This window comes from Anneissia japonica, unplaced genomic scaffold (genome assembly GCF_011630105.1).
Source record: "Anneissia japonica isolate Jap-2015-1 unplaced genomic scaffold, ASM1163010v1 scaffold9291_len582782_cov165, whole genome shotgun sequence".
NCBI lineage: Eukaryota > Metazoa > Echinodermata > Crinoidea > Comatulida > Comatulidae > Anneissia > Anneissia japonica.
The window spans coordinates 293,606-311,850 of record NW_022710618.1 but is presented as its reverse complement, the minus strand read 5'-3'; the positions used below and the strand labels follow the sequence as shown (position 1 = coordinate 311,850).

General features: G+C 33.6%; 3 protein-coding genes across 5 annotated transcripts; all 3 read right to left on the bottom strand.

Annotated features, from left to right (window-relative positions):
* Positions 1-410: 410 nt before the first annotated feature.
* Positions 411-11,010, bottom strand: LOC117107048 (tripartite motif-containing protein 3-like). Its single transcript, XM_033248571.1, has 2 exons — positions 9,256-11,010; positions 411-2,638 (listed from the first exon to the last, which is right to left on the bottom strand). Exons 1-2 carry the CDS (start codon positions 10,696-10,698, stop codon positions 497-499), a joined length of 3,585 nt encoding a protein of 1,194 aa, XP_033104462.1. The 5' UTR covers positions 10,699-11,010; the 3' UTR covers positions 411-496.
* A 2,714-nt stretch (positions 11,011-13,724) lies between these two features.
* On the bottom strand, positions 13,725-15,758 carry LOC117107046 (E3 ubiquitin-protein ligase TRIM71-like; the record flags this gene model as incomplete). Its single annotated transcript, XM_033248569.1, has 1 exon — positions 13,725-15,758. A coding segment is annotated over one exon (561 nt), but the record flags the coding sequence as incomplete, so codon positions are not given.
* LOC117107030 lies at positions 15,631-17,955 on the bottom strand. 3 transcript variants are annotated; one of them, XM_033248549.1, is made up of 3 exons: positions 17,850-17,955; positions 16,826-16,885; positions 15,631-16,205 (listed from the first exon to the last, which is right to left on the bottom strand). In XM_033248549.1, the coding sequence occupies exons 1-3, from the start codon at positions 17,881-17,883 to the stop codon at positions 15,832-15,834; spliced, it is 468 nt and encodes a 155-aa protein (XP_033104440.1). In that variant the 5' UTR covers positions 17,884-17,955; the 3' UTR covers positions 15,631-15,831. The 3 variants fall into 3 exon arrangements, with proteins under 3 accessions (XP_033104440.1, XP_033104437.1, XP_033104439.1); XM_033248546.1 differs by having other exon boundaries at positions 15,638-16,205; positions 16,352-16,885; positions 17,850-17,943; XM_033248548.1 differs by lacking the exon at positions 17,850-17,955 and adding an exon at positions 17,231-17,301 and having other exon boundaries at positions 15,640-16,205; positions 16,352-16,885.
* Between the last annotated feature and the right edge of the window lie 290 nt (positions 17,956-18,245).

Genomic DNA, 18,245 nt, shown 5'->3' with positions numbered 1-18,245 from the left:
CATATCTTTTGTCCCTTCTAAGTCGCATGGTGTGAGTAGAGCTTAGCCGTGGAAACCAGTTGCTGAATGAAAATATCATTCTTACTGGCTTTCATAGCAAATACACAATGACTTCCAACATTCACTGAGATGTTCAAGCTCCAGGTATTTGAGCGCACAGTCATAAGTCGTATACTGCCCCCCAAGGATGGAATGGCAAACTCGTTTTTACATACCTTCTAGACGGGATATCTGTAGCACAGTGAGGCTGTTATTCCACAATGCAATGGCATATTCTAATATAGGGCGGATGTAACCTTTGTACACAGTCAATAACTCTTTAATATTCAAATCAGCCTGTTTCAATTTATGGACCATGAATTAGCTTTTTGTAGCATAAGTTTGACATGACCCCTGTAGCATAAGTTTGACATCCCCCCCCCCCCCCCATTTAAAATCTGACACACACTAACACTGTGAGGGCAGCAGACTACTGAGTATCATCAGTATATTTAATTTAGTAATTAAATATTTTGACAGTTTTATCACCATTATTGGCTACTGCAAATCTATGCGGTTTATGTGAACTGATGGATATTCCTTCTGCATACTGAATTCCAGCAGACTCTTTGTCGATTCTTTTAATGAAATTCCCATCTTTACTGAATAACTGTAACTTATGCTTATTTGATATAATAATGTTGTCATTCTCATCAACTACTACTCCACAGGCATACCTCACCTTACCATCTTCATAACCTTTTTTTACAAGGACTTTCATGAACCTTCCTTCATTATCGAATAGTTGTAATCTATTGTTACCATACTCCAGTACAAGAAGATGTCCTTGGTTTGTAAGAGTTACATCAATTACTTCACTTATTTGACCTTTTTGGTAGCCATGTGACCCTATCTTCCTGATCACCTGTCCACTATAAATATCAAACATATATACCCAGTCAATACTCAAATCTGCTACATACACAACATTTGATACTTCATCAACATGGATCCCCCATGGGTCCTTTAAAACCCCCTGACCAATTGATTTAAGCACCTGACCATTCATATTGCATATTTTGATGCATTTAGAATAATCACTAAATGCTATGTTACCGTTCTTCATTTTGAACATTCTGTGAACTTTCACACCTTGTGGAAGTGCAACCGTACCAATATATTCTCCAGATTGCTGGTACTTGAGTATTTCATTTGTCATATTTGAGACCAGCAAGTAATCATCTTCACACATAACAACATCTCTAACATATTCTTTGTTTATATCAATAGTGTTTACTAATCCTTCCTTCTCTACTTTGATTATCATTGGTGACTGCTTGATTGGTTCACCATCAGCATGCACATTTAGTTTGCAAATACCTAGACTAGTGCACTTTTCATTCACAAAATAATCTCCCTTATCATCTTCTTCAACTTGAGTGATGTTGGTTTCTCCTGTAGGCTGTGTCCATGTTGCCGTCAGTTGATTTTTGCGTATTTTACATTCGTCAGTTTTAATTACTTTGATAGCAATTTTCTGATCTAGAGTCGCAGATTCCTCTCCTTTTAAAGTTAAACCGTCTGCTGCCCTCATGTATAATATATCCCCAATATCACGTTGCAATGAAACATTCCACTTCTCATTGATAACATATTTTATTTCTGCATTATCATTTGGCTCAGTTTTTTGCAGTTCATTAATTCTGTCTTTTAGTGCTGTGATTACTCTTTCAGCTGATTGCATTGCTATAGCTTCATCACTCTTCAATAATTGATTTAGAAACCTCAGTTTTGTATTTATATCAGATATTGTTGTTTCTAATTCAACTGTTTGGTCATGTAACACCTTATTTTTCTTTTTGTAGATTGTCTCTACTTCTTTTTTCATTTTATCTCCATTCTCCTTTATTTTCTTGACCATTATTTGCACATGACTGTCAATATCTCTCAAACTCCTGTCTTTATTTTGTTGTAGTTTTGTAGCATTTAGAAGAACAGCTTTGAGGCCATTTTGCAATTTGTTTTTGTACTGATGTGCAGCTTTCTCCAATTCTGCTGAAGTTTCTTTAAATGTTTTGAATGCGTATGAAATGCTGATTGGTTTGTGTTTCCCTTCCCGCTCTCTGTGGTCAGTAACTGTGCACTGTATGCAAATTGGAATATTGCAGCAAAAAAATTTAAAGGGCTTCTTATGAAGGAAACACAGTGGATAATGTAACAATGCAATCTGTATAGGGCTCATTAATTGCATGTCTTCCACTAAATGTAGCATTGGAAATTTTTGGTGATGGTCACTACAAGTGGAACACAAGTAATGTCTGCAATCCTGGCAGTAGTATTTTGCTCCTGTTTTTCCACAAACACATTTCATCTGATCTGTTTCTGAAATTTGTTCAATAGTTTCCAGTAAATTATTTATAAAGGTATTTGGTGGCAGCTTCTGAAGCCCGCCCTCTGGAATGGAATACGATTTTGAGCAAGTTGGACAAGTCAGCTTACCCTTTGCCTTAACCCAGTCTTGAAGACATGACAAACAGAAACTGTGGAGGCAGTTGAGAGATTTAGGATTTTGAAGTCTCTTAAAGCATATGGTGCACTCTAGGACCTTCTCATCGATATTTTCCAGAAACTGATTCAGCTCACTGGTAGCCATCTTGAATTATCCTATGAATTAATCGTTTAAAAAAAATATAAGTGGTTGCTGGGATTGATTTGCTAAATATACCTTCAATAAGACACAGATAAACAAAAAAGGGTTTATCGAAAACAGAGACCCAATATCGATCCACTTGAAAGCAGTGACCTACCTACCTTAGGTCTTCGTTTTCCTTTACTGTTTTCGTGTGCCTGGTGTCTTTTTTCATAAGCAATACTTAAATACCTCCTAGGGTAGTGTTGTCTCGATCAGCTCCACCCCCTGTCCCCCTTTCGGACATTACAGCGGCGGTTTCAAGAGATGTCCGAAAGGGGGACAGGGGGTGGAGCTGATCGAGACAACACTACCTGTCCCCCTTTCGGACATCTCTTGAAACCGCCGCTGTAATGTGTTTATCACAAGGAAATTTATATAACTGATAAAATTTTTGCAAAAGCAACGTATAGCAATACTGTAATGGACATTATGTACGTTTTCACTTTCCAAGAAAAATAGAGTTAAATCATTGAAAAAATTCATCTGGACCCAATATTAAATATTGGCTTGTTGGTTCTTTTTTGATAAGCCAATTAATATATTTTTTTTTAAATTAAGAAAAAAACGTACTCACAGGAGGTTTCGCTGATTCTCTGTCAGTATTCTCAAGTGAACTGTGATGTAATTACAGCGTAGCCTTGATCGTGTTGAGGTCGAAGTGCGCCATCAGTCGTCTTGTTTTGACGACTGATAGTCTTTTATAAATAGAGGTGATGGTGGGCACGAACTGTCGCATATCTATGGCGACCTCATCCATTGCAGGGCCGGGGGACCCCGAAGACTACCAGTTGTCAAAACAACAAGACGACTGATGGCGCACTTCAACCTCAATGCGATCGAGGTTACACTATGACCAAACTGTAAATATATCACAGTTCACTTGGGAATGCTGATAGAGTAACAGTGAAACGTCGTGTGAGTACGTTGGATCATAAAAAAAGAATCAACAACCCAATAAATAAAGTTAAAGTTTGCATATTCGCAACTTGGCAATAAATTGTCTTACCCTTCTGAAATTTTGTAGATATACATATCATTAGACATTATGATTATATGTAAAATTACAACCGTTTATTGCAAAGTTATTAACGATATTCACAGATATCTTGTTTTACCTCGGAAACATCTTAGACGCGGTATTGTCGCAAGTTCAACATTTTTTTAATGTATAACGTTTGGGACAATCATATTTATTTATTTTTATATTTATTTACTAAATTTATATAGTACCCTTTTCATGAGTATTCATGTAACGTTCAAAGGCAATTTACATAAGGATAAAAAAATACAATACAAAAATATAAATATGCATAAGTCGTGATTATTGTTTACTATTTCTATAACATTAGCACTATCTTTTGATGTTGACATTTACAGAAGCATTTGATTATGTTCCATCTAATGATGATTGTCAGTTCAGTACTTAAATATTATTAAATTATAATAATAATAATAATAATAATTTGCGATTTGTATAGCGCCTCCCGTTGGATCAACCTCGAGGCGCTTCACAACAACGGAAGGAAACGGACAAAAGAATAAAAAATCCATGAACCTAGACTAACAAAGAAAAAAGAAAAGAAAACCTAAACGAACCAAACCAACACCGCACCGTTTATCGGCAATTTAAGGCGTAAAGCCCGCCGATGCATGACTCACAGGTGCTCAAGTGATGGCGGTGTCTAGCTAAGCAGTTAATGGAAAAAGTAGGAAAATAAACAAAATAGTGGTAAAAAGTGTCTAAAGGAATTCAGCAAAACTTTCAGTGAAGAGGTGAGTTTTGAGTTGTGTTTTAAAAAGCTGAAGTGAGTCGGCGCTCCTGATTTCATCTGGAAGTGCATTCCATAAGGTAGACGCCGCAGAGGTTAATGCCCGTGAGCCGTATGTGATGGTAGTGCTTTTCGGAACTTTTAGAAGATTCTTAGAAGCGGATCGGAGAGAGCGTGTTTGCGTGTAAGGAGTGAGCAGTTCGGTGATGTATTCTGGAGCGAGATTGTTCATTGCCTTGTATGTTAACAGCAATGTTTTATAAATAATTCTTTTGTCGACAGGAAGCCAGTGAAGATCATATATTATGATTATTTATATTATGGTATATTAGTATTGTTTTTATAATGGCAAAATAAATTATATGATGTAATTATTATTTAAAGAATTTGGAATACCTACCTACTGAAAATTAACTTAAACACCAATATAATGAAAAAGAAATAGTACAGTAATAATAATGGAAGAGAGCTCAGCACCAGAGGGCATTGTTCACACAACGACCAAATACTGATGCTACCTCACTCAGCCTGAAAAAGTCATGTTGACAATATAGACGAAAGCTTGCAGTAAATTGTGCTTGGTTTATTATTGATTAAACAGTATTACAACCAATATAATTCTCAGAAACCAACTGATGTGCCAGAAATGAATTATAATAGTTATTAGTTATTAGTCTATAATTATTTGTTATTAGTCTATTGCTTTAAACTTATTTTTATTATATTATTTATCACTAGCCTATTAATTATACAGGTGGGCAAAGTACGACCCGCCAGTGATTTTTTTGTGGCCCGCAAAAATTAATTAGAAACCCTATGTGTGCGGCCCACCAACCATCTTTGGCTAGAAAACACCATGACTTGTATATTGTGTGATCTTCTTAATTACACTGTGTAAACAATCAATGACAGTTTAGTAATAAATAGATTTATTACACAAATTCATACAGCTAGGGCTATGTTCACACACACGGCGTAAGGCTGGCTTAAGCATGGCGTAGCGTACGCCTTTGTGTGTGAACTAGGCAGTTTTACTTAGCGAACGCCATTTTTGTGAACACTTTGGAATTTTAATCCGTGAATTAGCGTAAGCTACGCCAGTCTTATGCCGTGTGTGTGAACATAGCCTAGGTTCCACTACACAAGGACCATGCTCACTCAAGGATGGTCAGTTGTTTAATGGGTCATAAATCTTTATTAACATGTCACACTAACTGGACTTCACCTGACCAGTCCAGTATAGAATGGTCAGCATACTGCAAAGGACTTGTACACCTAATGACCTTGTGTTTTGTGGCCCAGCACTAATTACCTATAAAAAGTAGTAGTAAAACCATAGACAAAATCTATTTTCTCTATGGTAAAACTGAGCGAAGTGGCCATAAAACAGTATATGAAGGTTTTTGGAAGTACACTGAAACATCAAAATTTGGGTACGGCACTCAGAGTTGAATTAAAAATTCACTTTGGCCCTCCGACCAATTTTAATGCCCCCCATTTTAATGCCCCCCCCCCCCCCGGTCTAGGATTAGTAGTTGTGTATCATATTTTGTGATGGGATGTTCATCCAGACAGAGCTGATCAATTGTGTCTATAGTTGTGCTGTCTGTCGCTCCTGTCGAAAAACTGCGTATAATTAGGCCTATGTGGGCGTCACAATCGCTACTAATCCTTTTTTTTTGGTTCATGGGCGTGGCTGTTTATGTTTGCTTACTTGGGTATGCAATTGAATTGATTACTAATTAAAAAATATTTTCTGAATTTTTGGTGGCCTTGTTTTTGAGTATCAATTATAGAAATAGAGACCCAGGCATACCAGACTGAGACCCAAGTACAGAAACACTAAAACCTTAGGTAGGTCTCTGTTTTCAAGTAGTCAGTGCACACTGAGATTATGTACTGTAACTCTTTGTTCAAACCAATAATCATTTGCCCATGCATTTTGGTTGGTAAAGTGGTAGCAACAGGGCTAAAATTGATCATTTATTCCAGGTCACTTTTAATTTCAAATGTCAAATTATAGGAACTTCTCATTAGGCCAACATTTCTCTATGGACCAACAGTTTTGGACATTGCTTGAATACATTATTACATATCAAAAAGTGCTCTCCCATATCTATCATAGCCTTTTATGATCCAAAGGTTTAATAGTACTCTACCATACTCAGATAATATTTTGACCCATTAATTTCAAATATTGCTAGAAATTAAATGTATTTTGTCTATCTAATTATGCTGCATTATGGTTCTTTAACAAGTTTAATCGGATAATTACCTTAAGTTTCTCTGCCGTGTCCGATGTATCCAGTCTTACAGTACAACCAGACAAAGAAGTGGGTTTTTCCAGATTTGTATCTTAGTCATGTGACCTGGTATGTATTTCAAGTGGAGGAAATAATTCATTATTTCCTGCATGTTTCAAGTGTGACTTGATGCTGGATGCACATTGAAGTGGTTACAAACAATCCAAGTCAGTGGTGCGTAACCAACGTAAATTATAAGCTTTGAGGCTAATTCTTAACATCATGTTAACAGAGAGTTGTGTCTGTCTCTTATACACATCTTACAATACAAAAATATAAATATGCATAAGTCGTGATTATTGTTTACTATTTCTATAACATTAGCACTATCTTTTGATGTTGACATTTACAGAAGCATTTGATTATGTTCTAAATATACAGTGTATACCCTGTCTCTTATACACATCTAGATGTGTATAAGAGACAGGATATTGGCTCTATACTGTACTATGTCAAGCTAGAGCAAACAAGGTAGGAATAAATTTTACATTTTAGATATCTTACCAGCTGTCCTTAGTTTTCATCAAGTTGTCTATATATCCACCCAACCCATTATATTCCTCTTTTCCATCTTCGTTCTTCATCTAAAAGTGACAGGTCTTTTTTGCCAAATTAAAAGCAGTAGGGCTATAGAAACAGTGCATGCAGTTTTTCTGGAAATGAATGCAGCCTTCAGTGTTGAATCAAAAAATTCACTTTGGCCCTCCAACCCATTTTTATACCCACCCCTGGTGTAACAGTACTCTATATATAATTTACCATGCTGTTAAGAAATGAATGTACTGATGTAGGCCTTCCATACAATTCTATACACTAGAGTATGGTTACATGAAATATCCATTAGTGAATAAAAATTGTTTAATGCATTATTATTTAACAAAATCAGTCAGATACTATACCTGAAAATTTCTCTGCTGAGGTGGTTGTGCGTCTCTAAGCAAAATGTAGTTTTTCTTCCAGGTTTGACCTTCATATTAATGTGAATTGGCATAGGCAAGGTTTATTTCTTTGAACGCCTGCAACTTGAGGAAATTAGTGATATGTACCTCTTCAGCTGCTGTAAGGTTTGATGTTTGTGGACATTATCCTAGTCTCTCCTCTCTTTCTATATTTAGTTCTAAATCTTTGTGGAATTGTATGGAAGCACCTAAGTGCCATTCGACTTGATGACTTGTCAAGATAATTATGTTGTCAAGTTGACATAATACACATATCACGTCGACATGACGAAATAGATTATCTTGACAAGTCGACATACTAAAAATGTTTTGTTGTCATGACGAGATAGGTCATCTTGACAACTTTTATTATGTCGACTTGTCAAGATAACCTATCTCGCCATGACAACATACAATTTTTATTATGTCGACTTGTCAAGATAATTTATCTCACCATGACAACATACAACTTTTATTATATCCAGCGTCGCCAGTTTTGAACTAGAGAGGATTTTCAACAAATGTTCATCGCCCTTTTTTAAGTTGGACCCAGTGTTCCCCCTACACCTACAAAACAAAACGGGTTTCAGCAAGGACTGTACATTACAGCCATTACATTAGGGCACTTCGTATGAATGGCGCGGTTGGTTAAGGATGTGTTCTAAAGAACTTAAGGCCGTGAGTTTCATTCACATCATGGAATTTTTTAAATTTTTTTTCCAAATTTAAGTTTGTACAAATGATCATTCTAAATAATAAATAAACTTTATTATTCAAAAATTCATACTCATTAACTCTTCCAAAAAACCCAATAATAATTTGCGCCTGTACCGTATTTAAGCCTTGAGGAACGCTCGGACCCAGTGAGCAGTCTTGTTAAATATACAGTGTATACCTGATATTTCAATTTGATTGAAACACAGTACAATCAAGTGAAGACAGTTGTAGAATGTCATTTTTATAATCCAACTTTAACATGTCTTACAGTAATCTGCCTTGTCAGGTTTTCCACAAATAGATTAGAATATATTTCATCCATCAATAAAATTTGCTACCTGTTATTCATGGTTAACTTAAATAAGGCACATTATTATTATAAAAATACAATTAAATATATTAAAGAGTTAAAGACTCTTTGGAAACAAAACACATAAAATATCAATTATAAACTAGTTGATATGAATTTGGACTTGCATGCGTGTACAGGCCTGGTAGCCAAGAACGCACAACCTTGTTTAAAGCAATATTCCTTCCTATAATTGAAGAGTTACGTGCTGTTGGGTGCAAACTAAATATATTTGAATTACTTAAAACTACAGTTATTTGCTTTGCTTTTGGTGTAACAAGAAAAAAAATATGCCAAAATGTTAATTAAAATTTGATTTATCAGTTATCAAAACATAGAAAAATGTTCTCCAAAGTTAAAGGTAGTCCGTATTCCAGATTTCTCAAGTTCTACGGAACATCCGTATTTGCTATGGAAAGTTTGCGGAAATAATGTCTGTGTAATTATAGATACGGTAAAAATCAAATAAGGTGGGGGATTTTGTTTCTATATGACGCCTCTATATTGTAGAAAGAACAAATTTGTTTGGCAAACTTTCAGTATAATTGAATATTTTTATAGTTTTGTCATCTGTATTTACAGCTGCAACTCTTTGTGGATTATGTGAAATTATGGAAACCCCCCACGGATTGATTCCATCTTCTTTATCATCAATTCTTTTAATGAAATTTCCATCACTACTGAATAGCTGTAGTTTGTGTTGACTTGATATAATAATGTTGTCATCCTCATCAACTAATACTGCACTTGGATTCCTCAACTCACCATTCTCATCACCTGCTTCAACAAGGACTTCCATGAACCTCCCCTCATTATCAAATAATTGTAATCTACTGTTGTCATATTCCAATACAAGAAGATTTCCTTCACTTGTAAGAGTAACATCGATGACTCCACTCATTTGACCCTCTTGGTTACCTTGTGACCCTGTATTCCTTATAATCTGGCCACTATCAATATCAAACATGAACACACAGCCATTTTGCCAATCTGCTACATACACACCATTTGATAATGTAACCTCATCCACATGGATACCAGCTGGATCCTTCAAGACCCCCTGACCAATTGATTTGATCACCTGACCATTCATATTACATATTGTGATGCATTTATTAACCACATCACTGAATGCTATGTTACCATTCTCCATCTTGTACATTCTGTTAACACTTACACCTTGTGGTAATGTAACCTTACTAATATATTCTCCTGATTGCTTGTACTTGAGTATTTCATTTGTCATGCATGAAACCAGCAAGCTACCATCTTCACACTTAACTACATTTTTAATATCTAATTCTTGGTTTATTTGAATGTTATTTACTAATCCTTCTTCTTCTATTTTAATAATCAATGGTGATTGCTTGATTGATTTGCCATAAACTGTCACATCTAGTTTATATATTCCTGGACCTGTACACTTTCCTGTCACCCGGTATTCCCAGTCACACACAGCATGATCGATGTTTGTTTCTCCTGTAGGCATTGTCCATGTTGCTTTCAGTTGATTTGCATTTATTTCACATTTATCTGTATTTTTTATTCCAACACTGATGAAATCTGGGGTCTGTAAATATGCCTTATCTCCCTCTAATTCAAAGCAGTCTGCATCCTTCTTATACTTTACATACCCAATATTCCATTCTCGTAATATACTATAGACATCCTCATTAATAAAAACATGAATAAGTTCATTATCTTTTAGTTCGGAATTTGGCAATTCATTAATTCTGTCTTTCAGTGCTGTAATTACTGTTTCACTTGATTGCATTGCTGTAGCTTCATCACTCTTCAGTAGATGATTAAGAAAACTCAATTTTATATTTATATCAGATATTGTTGTTTTCAATTCATCCATGTGTACATCAATTACCTCTTTTTTCTTTTTGTAGATTAATTCTACTTCATTTTTCAATTTGTCTCCATTCTCCATGATTTCGTTAAGCATTTGTTGAACATGATAGTCAATATCTCTTAAACTTGTAGCTTTACTTTGTTCTAATGCTGTAGCAGTGCAAGTAACTGCTTTGAGACTATATTGTAATTTTTTTTTTATGTCACTGGCTGATTTCTCCAATGCTGCTGAAATTTCTTTAAATTTCTGAAATGCTTTAGAAATGCTGATTGGTTTGTGATTTGCTTCCCCTGCACTGTGGTCAGTAATTGCGCAGTCTGTGCATATTGGTATATTGCATATGACGCAGAAAAATTTTAAAGGCTCGTTGTGAAGGCAACACAGCGGAGGATTGTAAATGTGGTTTGTAAATAGTCAAAAGTCTTTATGATGATCACTACAAGTAGAGCACAAGTACTGTCTGCATTCTTGGCAGTAGTATTTTGCTTGTCCTTTTCCACAAACACATTTCACCTGTTCATTTTCTGAAAATTGTTCAATAGTTTCTAATAAGTTATTTATAAATGTATTTGGTGGAAGCTTCTGGAGCCCACCCTCTGGAATAAGATACGATTTTGAGCAAGTTGGGCAAGTCAGCTCTCCCTTCTTCTTAACCCAGTCTTCCAGACATGCCAAACAGAAACTATGAAAGCAGATGAGTGATTTCGGATTTTGAAGTCTCTTAAAGCATATGGCACACTCTAGGACCTTCTCCTCAACATTTTCCAGAAATTGATTTAGACTAGTAGCCATCTTGAAAATATCCTGTGAATTATAAATCGTTGAAAAATCATGTAACAGTAGATCATGTCAATAGAGTTATTAATTTATAGGCCTAAAGTTTTGCACACGTATTATTCTCAAAATAGTATAATTTTAAATGATTTTAAAAATGGAACTTCATCATGAGTGGATTTCCCGTACGATTAAAAATCATGAAGGTACTGGGTTTGGTCTACAGTAGTTCGTGCTTCGAATAGGTCATTCCATTCTTAGTAGAAGCCTTTTGATGGAGAAAGTACATTATAGCAAAAATCTGACCGACTGACAATCTCGATTTTTTCCATTTAAGGACAACACAACAATTTTTTTTTGCCTAAGGAAAGAAAATATCTTATCTCAAGCCAGCCAAAATGGTAGTACAGACAAAAAACATTACCAACATTCCAAAAAACTTCAATTAGATAATGTAAAAACTATTTTTTTTTTGGAAGTTTCATTTTATTGTTCAATAGCTGATTTGGTTGACATTTATTTAAGAAACGATCGGTATTGCGTGCAATTTGTTGTTTACACAAACTCAAGTAATTCTGCAGAGCAGTGTCAGCCTAAATCCACCGTTTGTGTGTCATTTAAAACAACCCAAACCATGCACAAACCAAGAACATGAACATATTATATTTGTACAATTTAAAAACTTGAAAATTTCTGCGACGAGTGTGTTTAATGCGAATTGCGAATCGGGCCTAGAACAGCCTTGGTTCTCAGGGACAGCTGTGGTGGCTTCAGACATTTTTCAACGAAGGCTTTGATGTGTCAGAAGGGGGAGAAAGTTTTAACAAAGGGGCTGACTAGAGCCTCTGGGAGTGTTAATATTTTTATTTGCCTTTGCATAGTATGACCCAAATTAGACCAATCAGGGATTAACAATCCGCAAAATAACATTTTGAATAGGCAAATTATTTTTTTTTGGATCTGACAACCTCGTCATGGCAACAGGCAACTGGGTGGGTGGGGGGAGGGTGGTAAACAGCCGCTATTGGGATCAAAATTTGTTTTTCAGATGACCTCATCGTGGTGCTGGATGACAGAGGAACCTCCACTAGCACTACCACTGCTTGGGGGTGCAGAATGGCACTGTAGCTGGAACCACCTCCTCCAGCATGAAAACAAATTGAAATGTATAAAACAATTCAAGTATTAAAAATTACATTAATAGGAACCACCGGGGTCTGGGTATTATTACTATTGAACTTATTTAATAATAATTTTGTGCAATCAGCGCCATGTGATAGAATTTGGCGCTATACAAGTTACTTTGATTGACTGATTGATTGATTTAAAATTAAAAATATCTCCAGTGGCTTACTTAACTTCCAAATTATTATCTGCAATAAGACACAGATAATCCTATGAGATGTTTTTAAAACAGAGACCTGAGACCCCTGTAAGTAATTAAGAAAAAGAATTTTCTCAAAGCATTATAGATTATGGCAGGCCACCATATTTTTGACATTCTGTACAACCAGGCTGTACAATATACCACATACTGTATATAAAACATACCACATACTCACAAAACTATCCTACTATGAATATCCATCTATAATATAGGCCTGTAGGGACTTTCTGTTAGTACCATACAATACCATAAGTGTTGCTAATAATTAAGTTATTTATTAGTCAATCTAGTATAAAAATTATCTAATGCTTCTTTGTAATTATTCAACAACTAATTGATCAGGTAATTACCTTAAGTTTCTCTGCTGAGGCATGTGTACAGTCGTACAGTAAACAGAAGTGGGTTTTTCCAGATTTTATTGTTAGCAAAGATAGATCTTCTTCTGTCATGTGACCTGGTTAGTGTGGATGTTACTTTGTGTGCAATCAAGTGTGACTTGATGACATCAGCCATGTATATCGGTATTGTATATCGGTATTGGTATTGTATTATACATAATGTTGGATGATTTTTTCTGGTGATTTACAAAACACATGTACAGTGATCATAAAATAACTAGTGAAAATTAAATATGATCATTATAATACTGTTATAAATTTAATATTAGTTAAAAATATGTTGTTAATAGGTCCATGATATAAGTTATAAAAAATGTATTGGCCTTATGATTTGATTATTATGCAGATTTTAAAGATATTACATTGGAAGAAAATGAGAATAAGAGGAGAATAAGAGATGTGAACTGTGTTAGTACAAAGGAGCTAGGAAGAAAGAGGAATTAGGTTTCTACCAAGTTAATTAATATATAATTAGAATGTTTTTTAGATTTTTTTTTTACTTTTAGTATGTTGATGTGTAAGGAACAGATTTCACAAAAATGATTTCTGTTGCAAATTTCTCAAAATTCAGTGAAATTTTATAACAGATTTTTGTAACTGGACACATAATTGTCACTAAAGTTTAAAAGCTTATACCACAGGTATGCATTGTCAGGAATGACTACGATGACATAATTAATGTTGAAATATTACATTCCGACACGATGGCGTGCATTTTGATACTTGGGGTATGTATTATGATATCTTCTCTGAGATTAATCAGTGAACCTTTCGTTTTTATGTTATAATATATATATAATATAATATAATTTTGTTTTCTTATTTAAAATATTATGGTACCAGAAAGCATAATTGAGATAAAATGTACAAATAAAGATATCAATACAGTGTAATAGACTTAAAAAAGATTGTAATACACAGTTAATAAACAGTTACACACAATTAATTATTTTCTGTATAAAAGAGCAAACAATTGGGAAGAATGAATTTTACATTATGAAAATCTTATTGGTAGCTGATATCCAAAAAATTAATACATTTTCAATAAAGCCAAAGCTTTCAATAATTGAAAATGCTTGTCATTTAGAAATACAAGTATAAATTCTCTTATTTTTATTCTTTACTGTAATTAGTCTCAATTAATTCTGTAAAAGAACTCTCTCATAAATATTCATAAGATTCTTTCTGAACACTTTATACAGTAAGTCAACTTTAACATGTTTTACGTGAACTTACTGCTTTGCTAGATACCACAACAACAAACAGAACACATTTTATCTACCAATAAAATCAACTACCTGTTACTCATGGAGATTATTATTATCAAAATATAATGTTCAAATTAAGTTGAAACCTTTAATAAAACAAAAAATACATTAAATATCAATTATAAACCAGCTGATATGAATCTTGTATTTGCTATTTTGGTGCAAACCAAGTAAATTTGAATTACTTAAAACTATAGTTATTACATTAAACACATTTCACAATGTTAATTTAAAAATGTATTGTAAAAAATCAGTTACATTGTAGAAAATGCTCACCAATAAACACATTCTTTGTTGTACATTATTTTAAAAGCCAATGTGCAAAATAGAAAGTCAAGTAAACACGCTTTAGTAAGTCATTTAAAACATTTTCTAAAAGGTAAAATTAAAGGGTAAGAGATGCTACAATGATTTACTATTTACAACTGTAAAGTGTAATACACTATTACCTCTTCCAAATAGGTTAGATATTGATCCCTGTCAGTCTGTTATTGTTGGAAAATCAATTACTATACATATTTAAGCCCCGATTTTTTATCTATACAGGAGTCTAGGAACCATTTTAAAGCCAAATTTGGGTAGATAAAATTAAGTTGGTAATATTTTGTATCACTAAATTGATAATAATCCTGCAAACATGATTAATTTTATTTAAAAGATTTTGTAATGAAAGAGTTTTACTATTGATACTGTATGCCAATATTCAAATTTGATGCAGATATAACAGTAACACAAGAACATTTGTACAGCGACTATCAGTTTTATTTAATAATTTAATATTTTTACGGTTTTGTCACCACCATTTGCTACTGCAAGTCTCCTTGGATGATGTGGAATGATGGATAGTCCATGAGGATTGTTGATACTATCTTCTGGTTTGTCAATTCTTTTAATAAACTTTCCATCACTCTTGAATAGCTGTAGTTTGTTTTTACTTGATATAATGATGTTGTCATCCTCATCAACTACTACTCCATGTGGATGTCTCACCTTACCATCCTCATCACCTGCTTTAACGAGGACTTTCTCAAAACTTCCCTCTTTATTAAATAGTTGTAATCTTTTACTATCCAATGCAAGAAGATGTCCTTTACTTGTAAGAGTAACATCAGTGACTCTATTAAGTTGACCATCTTGTACGCCCTTTGAACCTATCTGGTTGATCACACGACCATCATCAATGTAAAAAATGAACACACAACCATTATTCCATTCTCCTACATACACAACATTTACTTCCTCATCCACATGGATACCATATATATATTCCTTCAATACTCCCTGACCAATTGATTTGATCACTTTGCTATGTATATAATTGTAAATAAATTAATACATTTGTTTTGACTATCTACAAATGCTATGTTACCATTCTTCATTTTGCACATATTAGTAATTTTCACACCTTTGGTAGTGTAACTTTACCATTATCTTCTCCTGATTGTTTGTACTTGTAAATTAAATTTTCATTAGTTGAAACCAGTAAGCAATCGTCTTCAAACGTAACTACATCTTTGACCTCTTTGTTGTTTGTTTGAATAGTTCTTACTAATCCATCCCTTTCTACTTTGATTTGGATTGGTAACTGTTCCTTTGGTTTACCATCAGCTCTCACATCTAGTTTAGAAACTCCTACTGCCCTCACTTTTGTTACATCACCAAGGTCACCTTGTTGCAGTGAAGCAGCCTGTAAAGGTTTCGTAGATCGCACATTCTTTGCTACTTTGGTTTGCATTGGTGACTGCTTCATTGGATTGCCATGAGCACTCGCATCTAGTTTATAAACAAATTATTAATATGAAGCTTACTCACAGGAAACTTAAAATAAAAATTTGATACAAGTTTACTGCCCTTGAGAGTTTATATTTCAAGTTTTATTTATTATTTTATTTATGCTGTAAATGTTGCATTAATTTTACCTTCTGTTAGAACTTTTTCTGCCCTTTTATGTTTATGTTTTTTCAAGTTTTTAATGAATGCTTCCATCTTTCCTTCACAAATTACCATTCTCTGCTCTAGATACATAATCAAATTCCAGCTGTCAGTTGTGTGTTCTTCTTCAGCACTATACAGTCCACCAATCTGTTCTATTTCATTTGAAATCAGTACCATTCCAAGATTTACAAGTTTTTGCCGATGAAGTGTGAATTTTGTGATTACGGTAATATTATTTGGTACTGGGAATGATGGATGTCGATTTTTAATTAACTGTTCCAGACCAAATTGTTGCGTTAACTTAATAGTTTCATAGAGAAGAGTGAGATCGTTTGGAGTCAGATGTCCAGCACGTATCAGCAACCCAATGATGTCCCTTGTTTTAGAACAATTATGTAATTCAAAATGATTTTGTACATGGTCACTGTATAAAACCTTTAACATGCTGACACACATACCCTCGTCAAACCAATTAGACACATCTGACAGAAGACTTCGAAAATTTTCATCATCAACTTCTACAATGTAAATTAAATAAGTTTATAGATGTGTATTAATATTGGACATAATCTGTTTTAAAAGAATGTCAAGTAAACTTCTTCTGTTTCCATAATAAAAAAAAAAGGTTGGAATAGTTAAGTTCTCAGGAGTGAAAAATGTCTTATGAAGTAAAGAGGCAAGTCATGCTCAAAAATGTTCTTATGTGGGAAAAGTATAACAAAAATTGGATTTTGGGTGTTTTTTTACTATTTACTATAATATCTTTTCCCTTGCAGTGTGATTGAAAGGAAGAGGACAATTTTATTAATATTATAGAATTAAATACAAGTATTGTTTTGATGAAAAATGACTATTATGTTTACCTTTATTTAATTTTATGTCAGTATGCAGCTACTGTTTTAATGTTGAATATTTTTGTACTCATTCATTCCTTGAACAGAATTATAACAATTTCAAACTTAATAACTAGAATTGACATTTTACAGAGCATCTTCCAGTGATAACATTTTACCTATGAATATTATCTTTACCATTTTTAGTTCTTAATGATGACATAAATGTATATAAATAAGTAAAATCCTAAATATCTCCATTACATGTAACTTCAAACAATATTGTGTGGTGAGGGAGGAACATCTTGTAAATAGAAAATGTCAAAAAGAGAGCTGGACAAATTACGAATGTCTGTTACAAGATCTAACTATGAGTTTGTGGTGGAGGATTCATAGATTGCTGTTATTTATCTATAATTCTTCATTATCAAACACAAATTATTCACATGACTCAATTGAACTTAATGTAGTTGTATCTATTTTTAGAACCTGGAACTTCCAGAATATTACAAAAAGATTATACTTAAATACAGATACACCTATACTGTATATATTTTAATCTATTTTTTCAAATAATTCTAATTAAATAAATCAATGTATCATCAAATTCTACATTATGTATCAACATTAATATTAGTTGTTTACTTACTTTTAGGAATGTCAATAGTCTCTGAAGCTGACATCTGTGTAAGGTGTTTCCTGGTTTATTATTGTGACCTGGCATAAGGTATTAGTTTTTTATGTTTTGGTATTGAAGGATTTTGTTGAATCAGGTTTTTATTGTATAGTAATTGTGTAAAGTTTATGCTTGACTAAAAAGAACATGCATGACTGCTGAATTCAGTCTCCTTTTATTCAATCACAAAACACAAGTAAAATTCTAAATTCATAAAAACGTAAAAAATGGCAGCCAAATAAATATGTTAACGTCAAACAATAATAATAATATATTAATCGTGCAGGAAATATCCTCAAGAATAATCCATTTTTTGAATATTTACATTAAAATTGAGGAATAATTTAATTAAAACATTATTGAGAAAAT

Bases quoted from the DNA above. Each gene is read 5' to 3' on its own strand.
- LOC117107048 (XM_033248571.1), bottom strand. From the start codon at position 10,698: ATGCTTAACGAAATCATGGAGAATGGAGACAAATTGAAAAATGAAGTA. The intron at 2,639-9,255 runs ACAATATAGAGG...TTCATAGGATAA, and splicing joins CAAACAAATTTGTTCTTTCT to TTCAAGATGGCTACCAGTGA.
- LOC117107030 (XM_033248546.1), bottom strand. From the start codon at position 17,883: ATGTCAGCTTCAGAGACTATTGACATTCCTAAAA. The intron at 16,886-17,849 runs GTAAGTAAACAA...TTTACATTGTAG, and splicing joins GACTATTGACATTCCTAAAA to AAGTTGATGATGAAAATTTT. The intron at 16,206-16,351 runs GTAAAATTAATG...TTTATAAACTAG, and splicing joins AGAAAAAGTTCTAACAGAAG to ATGCGAGTGCTCATGGCAAT.